Source organism: Camellia sinensis, chromosome 13 (assembly GCF_055761805.1).
Source record: "Camellia sinensis isolate YWXY chromosome 13, ASM5576180v1, whole genome shotgun sequence".
In the NCBI taxonomy this organism is placed as follows: domain Eukaryota; kingdom Viridiplantae; phylum Streptophyta; class Magnoliopsida; order Ericales; family Theaceae; genus Camellia; species Camellia sinensis.
Genome location: NC_138973.1, coordinates 85,022,392 through 85,038,647, shown reverse-complemented (window position 1 = coordinate 85,038,647; position 16,256 = coordinate 85,022,392). Strand labels below are relative to the sequence as shown.

Genomic DNA, 16,256 nt, shown 5'->3' with positions numbered 1-16,256 from the left:
TGAATCAATAAATTACATTTATTCTGAGTGTGATCTATATCCCACTAATTTTAAATTTACTCCGTACACTCACTTTTCATAATAAAATTTAGATTATATTTTCATAATGCATAGCATTTTTTTTTTGTTAACAGTGGTACTCTATGCAAGTTCTGAACATTTATTTTTGAGTGAGAGGTGTTGGATTTATTAATAGTTTGTAATATTAAATGTTATTTTTAATTTGAATGATTTTTTTAATTGAAAAAATGTTTTTACAAGCTCTAACTCTAATTTAATTTTTGGATAGAGGTTTCTTAAAATAATTACACTGACCTCCTTTTTAGTAAATTAAAGAGACCAAAATTAATGCAGATGGTATAAAGGCAAAAAGATATACAATGTGAAATATACGTTTTAATGTAAGAGAGATGAAGACAACATTTTTTTATTTATACGACTAATGAATTTCTTATGAAAAAAGGGGTAAGAGTGATGAATTAAAACCATAAAGGAGTCCAGTATAATTATACCAAACTTGTAGGACTTGCTATATTTTCTCCAAAACTTAGGAGAGGTTAGTGTATTTTGTTAGGATTTAAACTACGTGTTCAACTCCTAAACCCTATGAATCTTGGAAATTATGAATCACAGAAAAAATAAATAGACAAAACACACAGATATACGAAGTTCGACAACGTGCCTATATTCTCAGGAGCCACGCCAATTCACTATGTTGAGTATAGAATTACAAACACTCTTCTTCTCCCTCGCACTAAAAAACGGCAGCAGTATCTCTTTTCTCTCTAACCCTAAAATGTATAAACACTGTTACATTATATAAGGTAAAAGTCTATGGGCTAAAAATAGCCAAACAGGCCTGGAAAAAATTCTATTGCGAGGGCCCCGCCCCCTGGCTTGGGCTTTCTACTAAAGGTTGTCTGCATACCCAACATAATTTATCCTAAATTTTTTTTACAAGCTTTGATCTCAACCATAATTGATTTAAATTGTTTTTGTGCTTCAAAGAATCATATGTTTTGCCTTTGCATTTAATTGAGTTTGAACTTTTATAGGGCTTTTGTATCCTGCCTTTCATTTTTATCCTAAATGTTGATGATGGAGTCAACGAACACTTCTGCTATAATGCATTTTCCATATAAACAGGAAATAACTGCATCATTTGAGGTTCATTCTGATGAAGTGAAAGATTTTTTTTTTTTTTGATCAGCAAAGAAAGTAACATTTTATTAATGCTAATACAACATTACAAAAGGGGAGAATGAAACAGTTGGCCAGAATCCAACTGCCAAGAGGAAACCAAAAAAACCCAAAACACTCCCCACCTTCCTGAAACAGAGGAAACAAGGCATGATAGTCCAACAACTGTCTCTAGAATCAAAAGATAGAACAAAAGAAAATATAGCAGCAACCAAAAAAACTGAGATGATTCAAGTTGGTCAGTGGTAATTGACTACTTTGGATCAATCAATACCACGATGGAAGTTCCCAGCAATCTGTAAGTGCTAATACAATCCTGCAAGTCATCATCGCAAGCTATTAAAATCACGTGATCTTCCTCATCTTTATACTTGACATTATAACTTCCAGCTTCTAAGTGCAGCCTCTTAGCTATTTGTTGCTGCAACTCAACCTGTCCTGGTGACAAAGATAGCCGAAACTTTATTGTAATATTATTTATATATTTTGCCCTCATGGTCACAATATTTGCATCTTCGATTGCTATATTATGTGGATTTGCATGAACAACAGTAGCTGAGGCTTGATTGAAAGGCAGATCAAAACTTAATTGTGATATTTGTTGATGATCAACACCCCGGGAAAATTCACTAGGCTGAGATTGACCAACCATATTCTTCTTGCGTGGTGGCCACCTCGGGAAACCATAACTCCTACAAACACGCTTTAGTGTAGATCGACTAACTGCAAAAGGAAGAATCTAGCTAAGAGACACAACTTTATGTTTGTTGGTGCAAAATGTCAAATATTTCTTTACGAGAAGAGTGTCGAGTTGAAAATAATAAGTAAAATCACACGCAATCTTTTATTTTAATTTGTTAAGAGTACAGATACCTTTGAGATTATCGGCAGCAGCCTGGATGCTCTTTTTTGAATTTTGTAAGATATCATCTAAAGGAATTTCAATTTTAACTCCATTTTTATTGTGCACTCTTTTTGGCCTCTTTGTTTTGCCTTTTTCCTGTGAACAAGTAACATCAATGTTGCTTCTTTCCGCACTTACGACATTGCTTTCATTGTTTAATGCATCCATTGATTGTTGATTCGATAAATCCAGTTGTGTCATCTCTCCCCCACTTTGTAAGGGCTCCAGCCTAGGCACAGATTTAGTAGTCTGGGACATTTGAACAGAATCAAGTTTCTCACCATTCTGAAAAGGAATTTCTTCAATATATAAATGTTCCCCAAGTTCTTCTCCAGAAGCAAGCTTAAAAGTTCAGAAATTTTTCTTCATAGTTTCCAATATTTTCCTCAATGCAGTCTGTTGATTACCATAGTCTTTGTGGCTTGGCGGCATGAAGCACTCTAACACGTAAATGTCATTTCCGGTGCAACTACTTTGCAAGCATATTGCGAAACAACCACCTAATTCTTCAACCCGTGCAAAGTGTGCCAATGGGTAGTCAATTATGCTAAGTTGGGTTACATCCTTGCAAAATAATACATCAGGGGACGAGAATGCTCTCCCAACAACTCCTTGCCACTTTCTTAAGTGAGATTTTCTGTTGGCCGCCAAGAATTTGCAGTACCCTAATCTGTACATGAAATTGCGAATCACATGGAAAATGTCACCCTTAACCAGAGCCCTGTATGTACAGTCAACCTCGCACGGGACCCATGCTTGAGCCAAAGGTAAATCATGATCTTCATGCACAACTTTCAACACCTTGTCGATTTCATCTAAGGCTTCAATTTGTCTCACATTCTGGTTGAAAAGTATTGTCACGTCCAAGTATTGTCAGAAGATATTCCTCATCATATTAATTTAAAAAATAAAATAAAATACTAAATTTGACATTACATTACAGTGTACCACTTACTAAATCCGTGGGATGGTCTGCCTCTGAAATTGTAGATTCCAGACCTACCTCCTGCAGGGAAATGGAAAGATGCGTCTAAGGAATCTTGTACACTTTGAAATGTAGAATATTTGTTTGCCAAGAAAAGGAAGCATATAAGAGACTCTATAATGGAAAAACAATTCAGTCACAGCTAAATGAGCACGGAATGCAAATAAAAAATTCAACTTGACGTTTTGCTTTGCTTTGCTTTGCTTTCTTTCTTTCTACCATAGAAGCTCATGCTGAGAATATAAACAACACACTATCTTATCCTCAATTCAATAGTTTCTTCATTGTATCTTTTGGGATCTTATAATTTTAATCATCACAATTTACCATTTAATTTTACATTTTGTGTCCCATTGATATTGATAACAACCGTGAGGAAATAACGCAATCACATACTCCTCACATGCCATTCAGCACTGACAAGATGAAAAAAATGAACAAATAATAGTTGTGCTAATGGTCCATCTAGCTTCATCCTATATTAATTTTTTTAGTTTGATTAATTTTGATTACAAAAGATTAGCGCTTTAATTTTTGTAATTTGTGTTTAGTTGGTCTAATAAACTATGAATTTTATGCAGAATAGACACATGAGGAGCACGGAGCCATGTTCCAACCGTTGATGATTTATTAATAAAATGAATCATTTGTTATACAACTAAAAATTGAAGAGGCGTGATGTACTTTTCAGAATTACATGGAGTAATCTATATTTTAAACAAACTATATTTTTGTAATTTACCCTATTAAAAACACACTTCTCATCTATTTTTTTTGATAATTTTTTTTTTTAAATTTAAATTATCCAAGGAGCACAATTCTGCAAACATATAAATGAATCAACCAGGATTAGAAAGAGATAAAAAATGCCAATTTGTGAGTTGGGGGACCAACCTCAAAAAAAAAACGGAAATCCGGCCACAAGAGGCTGTAGTACAACAGAAATTCCTTTGAGGGCGTTGTTGAAACTACCTCAAGTACACCAACACATAAGTGGATAGAAGGATCAAACAGTGGGATAGCCCAAGATTGTTCAACTTGGCAACGGAAAGCATGGTGGCGCAATGGATACTCTTTGATAGAGTAATATTCTACATTGGGAGAGTATTCGTGAAATCCGTGCTTGAACACACGGCCAGGAACCCCAAGTTGTTCATCAGAACTCTCTCTATCCATGTAAAATTTATAGTCCATAGAGATCATCCTATACCCACAAACCCCTTTAACAGGTCCTTTAACATCATCACACAACTGATCATATGTAGAAAGAGCGAAAGGTTGGTTTTGAGTTGTAAGATAAGACCGGCCATCCATTGTCATTTTGGGTGCCCAAAATTGATATAGTATTGGGCGTACAAACCCATCGAGTAAACACCTTCGCAAGACATCTTTGATCTTCTTTTTTAAATCCAAAACATCTGATAAATAATTTTTTTTTTTTTTAAAAAAAAAAAAAAAAACAAACAAACAAACAAAATTGGAGGAGAGAAGTGAGATTTGAAAAGCAGGTAGTAGGTAACTGTGTTGAATTAAAATTGAGTTATAAATAAAACTCCATGATTACAAATTAAATAAATAAAAGCCATGGTCAAAGGAGGAGGAGGAAGAAGAAGAAGAGAAGAGACATAAAAGTCGCACTCACTCGGAGGATGTTCAGATTGGTCGTCTTTTCGGCTCCAGAAAACCCATCCATAAAAGCTATTACGCCACACTGGGCAGCGGTTGAGTTGAGTGTCCACATATTGCTTGAAATCGTCAGGGAAATATGCTGCTACTCTTCCATCAGATTCGGCCATTTTCTGAGAATAACTTATCAGGGGACCGACAATTTATATAGATAACCAAGAAAGAGGACCGACAAATTATTTCCCCCTTCTTTTTTTTCCGAGCCACTAATATATTATTATGGGGTTCAAGGTAGGTTCGAATCGAAGGGTTATCACTATGCCATCCCTCCTCTCTTTTATCTATTGGGGCTGGAAGGGTTCTAATAAGGGTCAAATGGTCATGCCATATGTCCTTTTCAAAATTAAAGTCCTCAAAAAAACAAAAAAAAAAAATCTCGGGTTCTAATAAGGTTCAAATGGTTATCTCATATGTACTTTTTAAACAAAGTCCTCAATCTGTCCCTACAAACCACATTGAGGAAATGTACAGACTTCAAAGGGGCTGTTTGGCTCAGATTAATTAACCGAGCAACTTATAACTTATTTGATTTTTTAAATTTATGTCAATCGGTTTGTTGTAACTTTTGCTTCTAATTTGTTGGGTAAAAAATAACTTAAATCAATTATAATAAACTAATTATTTAAAAGTTAAGAGAAGAATATTTTTGATATACTTTCAAATTTTTAACTTTTTATATATAATAAATTGTATCAAACACGTTTAAAAAGGCTATTTTCTCCTCACCAACTCTTTTCCACTTTTCTCATAATGATTTATCCATCAAATTTGTTTAGCCTAAGTCGGAATGAGTCTCTTTTTAGGAAGAATCTTGTTTATCTTGAATTTGTCTAAAGGAGTCTCTTTCCAGAATTGGGAGATTCTTCCCGAAAAGAGACTCATTCGGATGAATTCAGACTAAACAAATTCAGCAGATATAGCAGTGTTGTAAATAGTATTTGGGTTAATTATACTAATTTCTTTTCTCTTAGTTTTTTTTTAAAAAAAAAGACACATTAAATATTTTAAATTCAGCACAATTATATTTTACTCATTCCTTAGTTTTTAATTTTTAATAGGGTAATTACACAGAGACTTTTCATTATTAGCGAATATCACTTTATTACATTCATCTATAAATTTGTATATATTAATCACCCCAATTATAATAACGATAATATTATCTGATCAAAATAGAACAATAATTAGACTTCACCGGCCAATGATTAACAATCTGTCATCATAATCATTTAGCAGATTTAGTTACAACTCCAAATTTTTTTATAAATGAGTCACCTTACATGTATGTTAAACAAATTCGATTACAAAAATAAATAAACTAAACATTCAAAAATTTCAAACTTTAAATAAACTGTAAAACTATTATATTGTTGTCTTGAAAAAAAGAAAAAGAAAAAAGAACATAAACTTTTACAATTGCATTGGATGATATTTATTTTTGGAATCGTTACATAATAATTCAATTGTCAATAGTGTCAAATACATCATTTTTCTGTATAAGAACTCATTCAGCCATATAACCGACTCTTAATTATCAAATAAAAAATTAGGCTTTGAACTTGAGGTCCGTCTCTTTATTATCAAATAAAAAGTTAAGCTTTGAACTTGAGGTTCTGCTTCATTGTTTCGAACTGTTCATTTTGTAAAGCCCTTGATTTTTATCACCTATAAAAATGTTTATATCAATTCAATAATCGTAACCTATTCATTTTATCTCGTTTGTCTTAAAAAAAAATAGACCAGTATATTTTTTAAAATAAATCATTCACTTTTGGTAAACGAACACCATAAAATAAAATGGCTACAATTATTGGATCAATCTCATTTTTTTCCATAGATGATACACACTAACAGTCTTATAAAATGATGAAACACTTGATGAGGCCCACAGGCCCTCAAGTTCTCTCAAATTCAAACTACACTTGAGAAAAACTTTAAACTATTTCAAATAAAATATTAACAACATAAATAAAATAAAATAAAAATTAATACCAAAACAAGAAAAAAGGCTTGTCTAAGATTTACACAACCATGGTAAATATATTTTAATTTTAAAATCATAATTTGCAAATAGTCATTGTAAAATAACTCAAAACATCTAAAATTTACACAACCATTCTGGGCTAGCATTAGACTGATCTATGTTTATGTGAAGCTAATTACAATTTATACAGTAATACATACACAAAATTTGTCGGTTCTCCAATCAAGCCCACTTACTGTTGGTTACACTCCTCGTAACCAAGCATTCTTGGAAAAAAGATCGATTCATTTCTAAGTTTTAAATACAAAAACTTAGGACCACATAATAATTGGTACACAAAAAAAAATCCCTAGTTGTAAAACACATATTATAAGCTTAATCAAGTGAAGTTGGTTATTACTAAAGCTTAATCACGCAAAAAATTGAAATTGAACTCACAAACATTGCATCACTAACACTACTTGAACAATGTGCTCCATACATCGTGAGAGAGAGAGAGAGAGAGAGAGAGAGAGAGAGAGAGAGAGAGAGGATTCTTAATCCAATCAGCCATTCAGTTTAATTTTCTTGTTCTCCTTACACGATTGCAATTAAAATAAACTGTGTTTCGTAAATGATAAGAAAGAAAAAGAAATCAAGTATTCAATTGTGGGGAAGCCAAAACAAAATGCTCCGAATGCGCACTGCAGACAGTCAACAAATTTAACTACAAAAAGTGATCCTAGCATCAGGAAAAAATTCAGCAAAACACAAGTTTAGCATCAGGAAGTTGGACCATAGAATGGTAGTAGCTTGACAACATCGGGCAGCATATCTTTCACACTACCCGCTCCAACTCCCTTGCATAACTGAGTGTCTGATTGATGAGTTGCAGAGATGGTATGTCCTTGCAAGGTGCAGATTCTTTTGCCTTTTGGAAAATCACAAACCCATTCTTTATCTCCCACTCGGGATGTTCCTGCAAATTGCATATAAAACGATGCTCATCAAAGAACCCTTGCATTGGACACCAAATCAATAACAAGGCTTCCATGTTGGTGGATTTTGGTATTATCATTAATACTGTTAAATATAGAAATTAGAGTACACAGAATCTTTTTATTTTTAGTATCATGTATATAATCTGAAGAAAATTAGTCTAAGATTAATGGGAGAGGTCCACAATATTATTTTGTGATGTCTAAAGTCCCTCACCCACTCCCATAGATCTCCCTCCAATTGTCATACTGCAATCCTAGAGAGAACACAGAGACTGATTGAAGCGCCATTGAAGCTCTCTACCTATCTTCGAATTCAAGATTTCAAAGTTTGGTCTTCTTCCTCGCCGGATAATCTGCCTCCGTCGGTCCATACCTCGCTCAAGGGGACCTCCGTAGATCTGACAAAGGCCGCAGAGACTTTGTCAATGTATCGGAACAAGAGCAAGATATTTGTCCTCATCAATGCAAATGGGTTCAATGCCTACTGACCCAACTCATAGAGACAAAGTGTCCTCTGCTTTTCAACAAGCTTCAAATCATGGCCTCACTGTGGCAAGAACTTGGGGATTCAATGATGGTGGTTACAGAGCCCTATAGTACTCCCCTCGCTCCTACAAAGAGCAAACATTTCAAGTTAATATCAAATTTTTTATCTGATTAATTTGTTTTCCGAATGGGTTTTTGATATATATATGTATATTTCACGTTCATGGTGATGATGATATATATAGCATGTATATTCATATTCATATTTTTGATTCATAAATTGGGTGTTATTGCTGATTTGGGTGTCCTTTATGCTACAAAATTGACCTCTGAAATCCAGAGATTCTCTGGAAAGCCAGAAGAGAGATGAAGAGGAGGGGGTTGGTGGTGGTGGTGGTGGTGGTGGGCTTTGAAGGAGTCGGTTCCAAAGAAATTCACTTCATCTTTTTCAATCTAAGCTTCATCCAATTTTGATAATTGGGGCAAGTAATTAATTTGTGTCGGTTCGCTTCTGAATCGACCTCAATTTCATAATTTTCTCTAAAATCTAGAGAATTTCTTTGGAAAGCCAGAGGAGAGAGATGAAAATGAGGGTAGTGGTGGTGGGTTTTGAAGGAGTGGGTTCCAGAGAAATTCACTTCATCTTTTTCAATCTAAGCTCTATCCAATTTTGATAATTGGGGCCAAGTAATAAATTTTTGTGTAGGGTTCGCTTCTGAATTGACCTCAATTCCATAATTTTCTTTGAAATCTAGAGAATTTCTCTGGAAAGCCAGAGGAGAGAGATGAAGATAAGGGTGGTGGTGATGGGGGGTTTGAAGGAGTGATTCCAGAGAAATTCAATTAATCTTTGTCAATCTAAGCTCTATCCAATTCCCAAATTTCTTTGGAGAGAAATTCTTTAGGAAGTTCAGAATTTCTCTAGATCAATGTTAAGGGGCCTTAGACATTATGAAAATATTAGATATCCTTTATGCTATAAAATCTTAATACCCGAGACCCTAAAAAAAAATCCCCTATAATCAGTGATTGTGTCAATCACTGATTTAGTATTGTTTCCTTATTTATATCGTTTCCCTATTTATATCGTTTTCTAAATTGTATCATGAATCTATTATATATACATTGTCTCTACTAAATAATTCTCTTCATTCTTTTTGGTATCAGAGTTAGGTTAAGTACCTAGTAATTTTGCTTCACCGGTGGGCGACAACCTTGCCTTAGCCGCCCATCGGACCTCAACCCATTCCACTCTCATATTTTCTTTCAGTATCACTTCGTGGTGATCTCTTCCTCTATCCACTAGTTTATTCTACTTTGTCTTTCCCTTTATTTCAACCTCAAATAGGTTTCTATCTTCAAACCTATTTGAGTTTGAGGGGAGTATTATACCTATATCATGGTGAGCATGGTGATATACCATGTGAACCACCTAAGCCACCCCATCTAGCGCACAAACCAAGTCACCCCCTTTGGTGCGCTTTCTAATAAGCCGCCCCTTGGCGCACTCAGTCATCTATTGTCATCATCATTCAGCACCATGTCATAAGTTATATGTGTGCCACGCTTACTGGTTGAACATCCAGTTGTCTATATCGGTCCTGCATGACCCCTTTAAACTATCTCGATGTTGATTTCGGTTTGTGTTGGCACATAAATTTCAAGCAAATTTTTGTTTAAATTTCAAATACAGTCAATGACACACATAGAGCCTATGATAAGATTGCTGTAGGCAATCACTTCCCAAAATAATCAACTTGCTCTGTTGAAGTGTATAAGTAAAACAACATCGTATCTTAATGACGTTATTCAAGATGCTCAAATGACATGTGGAGCCTACGAAAGATGACACCTGTAGAGCCTACAACAAGGACACCACACAGGATGAAACCCCAAAGATCAATCCGGTTAATCAGATATACGATTAATTATATAGCGCTATTATTCAAAATTCAAATGGCGCTATTTGAAATTCAAATTGAGGATGAGACATTTTTATTACCTGGATGACCCTCTACAAATACGAGGACCATTACACAAGATCAGGGATCAGAGAAAATCAAAAGTGAGAATATTAGAGAGAGAGAGAGAGAAATCAAGAGCTAGAAGAAAAGAAGCTTAGAGAACTCAAGAAACTACACTACAAATGCAGAATGGCGATGAATAGGTAAAGGGTTCCAAACCCAAGAATTGGACTTTGTATTCGAGGGTTCAAAACCCATAACAATTTTAATAAAATATTTATTTTTCTTAAATTGTCTTCTGTTATTTATTTTGTTCTTCATTAATCGGAGGTTTCATTTATATAAAATGTGAATTAACGATCTGGAATACAGATCGGAAATAGGAACCTGCTATTTAAATAATCAACACTGTTTAGTCCAAAAAACTAAACAGTGGACATTTGTAACATAAAATTTTGAAATGTGTTGAAACACTTTATGTTTTAAAATTTGTGTCTACAAATTCTGGCACGCCCAGTGGGACTTATTTCTCCTCCCATCTTTTGAAGAACAAAAAACATATATATATATATATATATAGTTGAAACTTACTGACGTATTCTTTTGTTATAGGGATGCTGAAACAACTGTCAAGAGACAAACCTACACTCCAGTGGTTCTAAAATCACCAAGGGTGGAGATAGCACCCATCACCCAAGGGGCTTCGGAGCGAATGCTCTTGGCTGTCCCAAAGGTAGAACCAGTGAAATCCTGGAAAGATGCACTTCTTTCCCCTATCGCCCAAGGGGCTCCGAAGCGAAAGCTCTTGGCTGTCCCAAAGGTAACTGGTGTGATGAAAAAAGTTACACTTCTCCAGAAAGCTGAAAGTTTGAGAAAGATTACTGAAAATTATGTGAAAGCGTCGAAGCAATACGCAATTGTGAGGGTTACAGCCCGAACGAGGAGCTTTCTAATTCAGGCAAAAGAGGCTAATCAGGTTGCAACTACAACATTTGTTGTAGCTTCAGCGGGCGCAACAAAAAATGTTGTGGCCCAACTACTCACAAGGGTAGAAGACTTCATTAAAATGGTAGAGTCTGCCCAGAAGAGGGCCTCTGCTGAAAACATGGCCATCATTAGGGCCATTAGGAGGAGGGTAATGACCCAAACTCCTGTTATGGAAAAAAGGCCCTTGTTGTTGAAAAAACAGTTGCGGCCTACGAACCAATAGTTCTGTTCAAAGCACAAAATTGGTCAAACCAAATTTCAGTCAACTCTCAGGAACCAAGCGCAACAGGGTTCGAATAAGGAACACTCGTTGGCCCGATAGGATTCGAATAAGGAACACCCATTGGCCCAACAAAGTTCGAATAAGGAACACCCGTTGGCCCGACGGGATTTGAATCAACATCAATTGGTTCGCCCTAAAAATGTAGGGACTGTTTTGAAAATTCATGAGGAATTCGCAAAAACGCAAACGGTTCCTTCTATGCCCCTAGGGGCTCGACTTGATATGTCATCAAACGGTCCCGTTTTGAAAAGACAAAGGCGAAGAGGAAATAAGGCCTTAAAGAAACTGGAACTAAGAACAGTGGCAACAAATGTTATAGGAGCTATTGAAAGGGCTCTCGCGAAAGATGAACGCCAAAAACAAATTGAAAATCCGGTCTTTGTTGGAAAGTCAAAGGTGGAGGAGGGTAAGAAACCCTTGGGAAATATTTCTACTTTGATTGAACTATCTTTGGAGGGAATAAGAAAAGGGCCTGTAACAAGGTCCATAGCCCGTGAGGCTCAAAATAAAGCATCGCAGTTAGATACTTCAAATATGAGTAATGTTGTGGGGGTTGATAATCCTTTATACGAACAAGATGATTCTATCTTGTTTGTTTCAACGAATATTGGAAACAATGAATTGAGAGATATCAACAAAGTCGGAGTTATGATGACTGAGGTTGAGAAAGAAAGTGAAAATTTGCAGGTCCAACACAGTGTTTTTAAAGGCTCAAGGCGCACTAAGGCGCTGAAGGTCTCTCGGGGCCTAGGCGCAAGGCGCAAGGCGCAAGGCAAGGCACGGGCTTTATTGAAGTAAGGCGCACAGTCTTCGTAAAAAATAGAAAAATTAATATAGACTAATCATTCATAGTACTAAGACAATTTTTTTTAAAATAAAAAGTAATCAAGATTCAAGATAAAATATAGAATAATTCTCAAAGCCATGAAAGTGCATATTACATAACATTTCAATTTTCAAAGATCAAATAATCCACATTCAATAAAATAAAAACAAAAACATAAATACTATCCAAAACATAAATATCCAACAAATACTAATATACGTCTTAACACTTAAAAACATCAATATCAAAAGAAAGGGTAGGTTAGGTTGGTGTCAGTCAATCATCATCCTCAACATCAATGGCAACATCTTCTTCTCCATCAGTTGATTTATATCCCTCAACATCTTCCTCCTCTGTGTCATCTGAGCCCGCTTCCTCTTCATCTATTAATTGAAGTGGAGTCAATGTTGATGATTTAAATATCCTCGGTTGTGCCTTTGAGCGTGAACTTGTTGCTCTACTTGCATGGCTACTTTCTTCTACTCCAGAAGCTCTAGCAACAGTGGCCCACGTCAAGCCATCATCATCATCAAACACAGGCTCATTATCTTCATCTGATTCTCCATCCATCCTCTCAAGCAACCACTCATTGCTTTTATCAATATTTTGCAAAGATATGGGATCAAGAGTATTGCGCATGTCATACCTAAATCTCAATGTTCTATTGTATTTGACATACACTAAATCATTGAGACGTTGTTCCAATCTATTTCTTTTCTTGCTATGAAGCTACAAGTATTAAAAAGAAATTAAATTCTATATAATGAGAACAAAAAATATTTGAATTGAACAAAAAATTAGTTAGAATGTTAAATACTCACATGTTCGAATACACTCCAATTTCGTTCACAACCCGATGAACTACATGTTAGGCTAAGGACTTTTATGGCAAAAGTTTGCAAGTTTGGAGTATAAGAACCATATGATGCCCACCAATCAGCTTCGATAATCCACTAGTTAGAAATAATTGTTACCAAGTATTGAGTTTTACTAAAAGTATTACTAAAAATAAACTCTATGGGTCTATAATATATTACCTGGTGCTCTTGTATTTCTTTGCCTAATCGCAACAGACTTGCCAAAAAGACTCTCAGCCTTCATATAAATACTCATCTCATTAGTGATCAAATCTTGAACATTGACATTCGGGACCAACCTTTGCATGCATTCATAAAACTCATTCATCACTTCATGATCTTTTTGCACCTCTAACGCTTTTGGGTAAAAGAATTCTGGGTTAAGAAAATGCGCAACTGCATGTAAAAGCCGATGCAATTGGACATCCCATCTTTTGTCGATGATTTCTAAGATTTCATCATACTTCTCTTCTTTATGATCAAATGAACTTGCAATGCATTCTTTTGCCCTATCCATTGCCTCATAAAATGTATCCCATGGGAGATTTCTTCTCGGTATCTACCAATCTAAGCACTTTGACAAGAGGACCCGAGACCTTAAGGGCAAACACAACAGTATTCCAAAATGAAGGCATCAACAAAGTTTGTGCCATTCTTTTACCTTGTGGCTCCTTTGCCCATTTGCTTGAGGTCCAGTCTTCGGAGGTGACCATCTTTCTCAAATTGTTTTTTTGTTGATGCATCCTAGACAAAGTCAAAAAGGCGGTTGCAAATCTAGTTTTTGCAGGCTTGGTCAAATTCTTCAAATTTGTATAGCGCCTCATCATGTTTAGCAACGTAGGCTGATTGTAAATGTAGCCATGTACTGCAATACCCCTTTCAAATGTCTTTTTCAGTCTAGGTATCTTGAAAATGTCTTCTAACATCAAGTCCAAACAATGAGCAACACATGGTGTCCAATACAAGTGTTCATACTTAGCTTCCAAAAACCTCCTTATAATGTAACAATAACGAAGAATTATTATTTTCAAGTTTTTAAATTTTAAATACAAAACAAACTATGAGTAAACAATTTTGATGTAAGGAATGAGGAAATATTCTTACCCACCAACACATTAGCTGGAGCACTATCAGTGATAACTTGCACCACATTCTCTTTTCCAACTTTCTCCACAAACTTGTCTAGTAATTCATATAGCTTTTGCCCATCCTTTGAATAGCTAGAAGCATCAACCGACTCAACAAACATGGTTCTTCTTGGACAATTAACTAAAAAGTTAATCAATGTCCTTCCTCTCTTATCAGTCCAACCATCAACCATTATGGAACACCCGTATTTTGCACAATCCTCTTTATGATCCTTCATCAAATCTTCAGTATGTTTCACTTCTTTTTTGAGTTGGGTAACCCGCACTTCATGGTAAGTCGGTGGCTTCATACCAGGACCATATTGGCCAATGGCTTCAATCATTGGTCCAAAACTCTCGTAATTTACTGCATTAAAAGGGATACCAGCATCATACATCCACCTTGCAAATCTTTGCACTGCCCAAGCTCTCATTTCTTTTTTGTAAGGGTCATTTGCATCAATTTTGGTTTGTTTCCCTTTTACTTGGTCTTTTCGATTTTTTACCACTGATTCAGGATTGAGTGTGAAGTAAACATCCATAGGCCCTTTTCTTTTTGGCATTTTTGATTTGGATTTGGATTTGGATGAACCTTGGCCAACTTACGGTGTTGATTGACATTGATCTCAACGATATCATCATCTTCATCTTCATCTTCCATGTCCATGTCATCGAAATCAGGCAACATATTCATTTCTTCTTTTTGTGTCTTTTTTTTTTGACATGAACTCTCTAATCTCTTCTCTTACATGAGAAGGACACTTCGGGCAAGCAGTGACATTCCCATAACCTCCCGCAAGGTGTTGTTTCACCCGATAAACACCTCCATTTGATACTTTACCACAAAAGTTACACTCGAACTTGTTTAAATTATTCTCCTCTACCAAATGGGCATATTGCCATGCCGGATCTTTTCTATTACTTTCCGATGTCATTTTCTACACAACAAATTTAATAAAGGAAAAATAATTGTATTAAAAGAATAAATGGAAAACAAATTTCATCCCTAATAGATAAAGGGAAAAAAAAAGACCAATACCACATTGTATTAATTAATTATTTGTGAATAATTAATTTTTTTTAATTTTTTTTCCCTAACAGATAAAGGAAAAAAATATCAATAGCATATTACAAATAATTAATTATTTGTGAATAAGTAATTATATGTAATTTTTTTTCCCTAACAGATAAATTCTTCTCTTACATATCACAAATAATTTTTTTTTAATAGCATATTACAAATAAAATTTTTTTCCCTAATTTTTGTAATTTTTTTTTGTAAATTCTTCTCTTACTTTTTTTTTTTCAGAGACTCAACTCAAATAATTGAAAAAAAAAAAGAAAAAAAAGAAGAAGAAGAAGCAAAACAGCACTAAAGAAGGAGAGAGACGAAGAGTCGAAGGCAAAACAGAGCACTGAGCTGTAAGTCGAAGCCCAAAAAAAAAATAAAAAAAAATGAAAGTTGAAGCAGAACTGTTAAGTCGAAGACGAAGAAGAAGGAGAAGGGGAGAGAGAGTCGAAGTCGAACCTGCGAAGCCGAAGTCGTAGTCCAGTGTCGCTGTCACAGTCGCAGTTGAAGTCTAGCTCCAGTAGCCCAGTCGAAGTCCAGGTCGATTACAAGGCGAAAGAGGAAGAGATGACTTCGATTAGGGTTCGTTTGAGTTGTATTTGGCTCATATGGTACATGAGTTGTAATCCTCTGTGATTACGAGCCATTCGAAAGGTTCATCTGAGTCGTTAGATCAGATCTACATCTTAAACAAGCAGTCGCGCCTAGGCGAGAGCCTTGCGCCTCTCTCGCCTGGCTCAAGTCGCGGCTAAGGCGCTCGCCTGGCTCAAGTCGCCTCGCCTGGGACCTGTACAGGCGCGAAGGGTGCGCCTCGACTCGCCTTGCGCCTAGGCGCGCTTTTCACAACACTGGTCCAACAAGACCAAGGTCTCAAGGAAAAAGTCGTGGCCCTATAAGAACAACTTGAGAGAAGAGAAC

General features: G+C 35.5%; 3 protein-coding genes across 3 annotated transcripts; all 3 read right to left on the bottom strand.

The window, feature by feature from the left end:
- Positions 1–1,306: 1,306 nt before the first annotated feature.
- LOC114301487 (protein NLP6) lies at positions 1,307–5,048 on the bottom strand. The gene is made up of 5 exons (XM_028246434.2): positions 4,732–5,048; positions 3,984–4,507; positions 3,060–3,110; positions 2,074–2,944; positions 1,307–1,923 (listed from the first exon to the last, which is right to left on the bottom strand). The coding sequence occupies exons 1-4, from the start codon at positions 4,883–4,885 to the stop codon at positions 2,456–2,458; spliced, it is 1,218 nt and encodes a 405-aa protein (XP_028102235.1). The 5' UTR covers positions 4,886–5,048; the 3' UTR covers positions 1,307–1,923; positions 2,074–2,455.
- A 7,074-nt stretch (positions 5,049–12,122) lies between these two features.
- LOC145805875 (uncharacterized) lies at positions 12,123–14,297 on the bottom strand. The gene is made up of 3 exons (XM_082901121.1): positions 13,323–14,297; positions 13,107–13,225; positions 12,123–13,014 (listed from the first exon to the last, which is right to left on the bottom strand). The coding sequence occupies exons 1-3, from the start codon at positions 13,657–13,659 to the stop codon at positions 12,562–12,564; spliced, it is 909 nt and encodes a 302-aa protein (XP_082757247.1). The 5' UTR covers positions 13,660–14,297; the 3' UTR covers positions 12,123–12,561.
- On the bottom strand, positions 13,664–14,963 carry LOC114311640 (uncharacterized). The gene is made up of 3 exons (XM_028257769.1): positions 14,876–14,963; positions 14,255–14,636; positions 13,664–14,135 (listed from the first exon to the last, which is right to left on the bottom strand). The coding sequence occupies exons 1-3, from the start codon at positions 14,961–14,963 to the stop codon at positions 13,664–13,666; spliced, it is 942 nt and encodes a 313-aa protein (XP_028113570.1).
- Positions 14,964–16,256: the final 1,293 nt, after the last annotated feature.

Coding starts and splice junctions, on each gene's coding strand:
- LOC145805875 (XM_082901121.1), bottom strand. CDS start 13,659: ATGGATAGGGCAAAAGAATGCATTGCAAGTTCATTTGATCATAAAGAA. Junction 13,226..13,322: donor AAGAAATACAAGAGCACCAG/GTAATATATTAT, acceptor GGATTATCGAAG/CTGATTGGTGGGCATCATAT. Junction 13,015..13,106: donor ATTGGAGTGTATTCGAACAT/GTGAGTATTTAA, acceptor TAATACTTGTAG/CTTCATAGCAAGAAAAGAAA.
- LOC114301487 (XM_028246434.2), bottom strand. CDS start 4,885: ATGGCCGAATCTGATGGAAGAGTAGCAGCATATTTCCCTGACGATTTC. Junction 4,508..4,731: donor CCAATCTGAACATCCTCCGA/GTGAGTGCGACT, acceptor ATTATTTATCAG/ATGTTTTGGATTTAAAAAAG. Junction 3,111..3,983: donor ATTTCCGTTTTTTTTTTGAG/GTTGGTCCCCCA, acceptor ATTTCCCTGCAG/GAGGTAGGTCTGGAATCTAC.
- LOC114311640 (XM_028257769.1), bottom strand. CDS start 14,963: ATGAATATGTTGCCTGATTTCGATGACATGGACATGGAAGATGAAGAT. Junction 14,637..14,875: donor GATCAATGTCAATCAACACC/GTAAGTTGGCCA, acceptor CTTTTAATGCAG/TAAATTACGAGAGTTTTGGA. Junction 14,136..14,254: donor GATAGTGCTCCAGCTAATGT/GTTGGTGGGTAA, acceptor TTACATTATAAG/GAGGTTTTTGGAAGCTAAGT.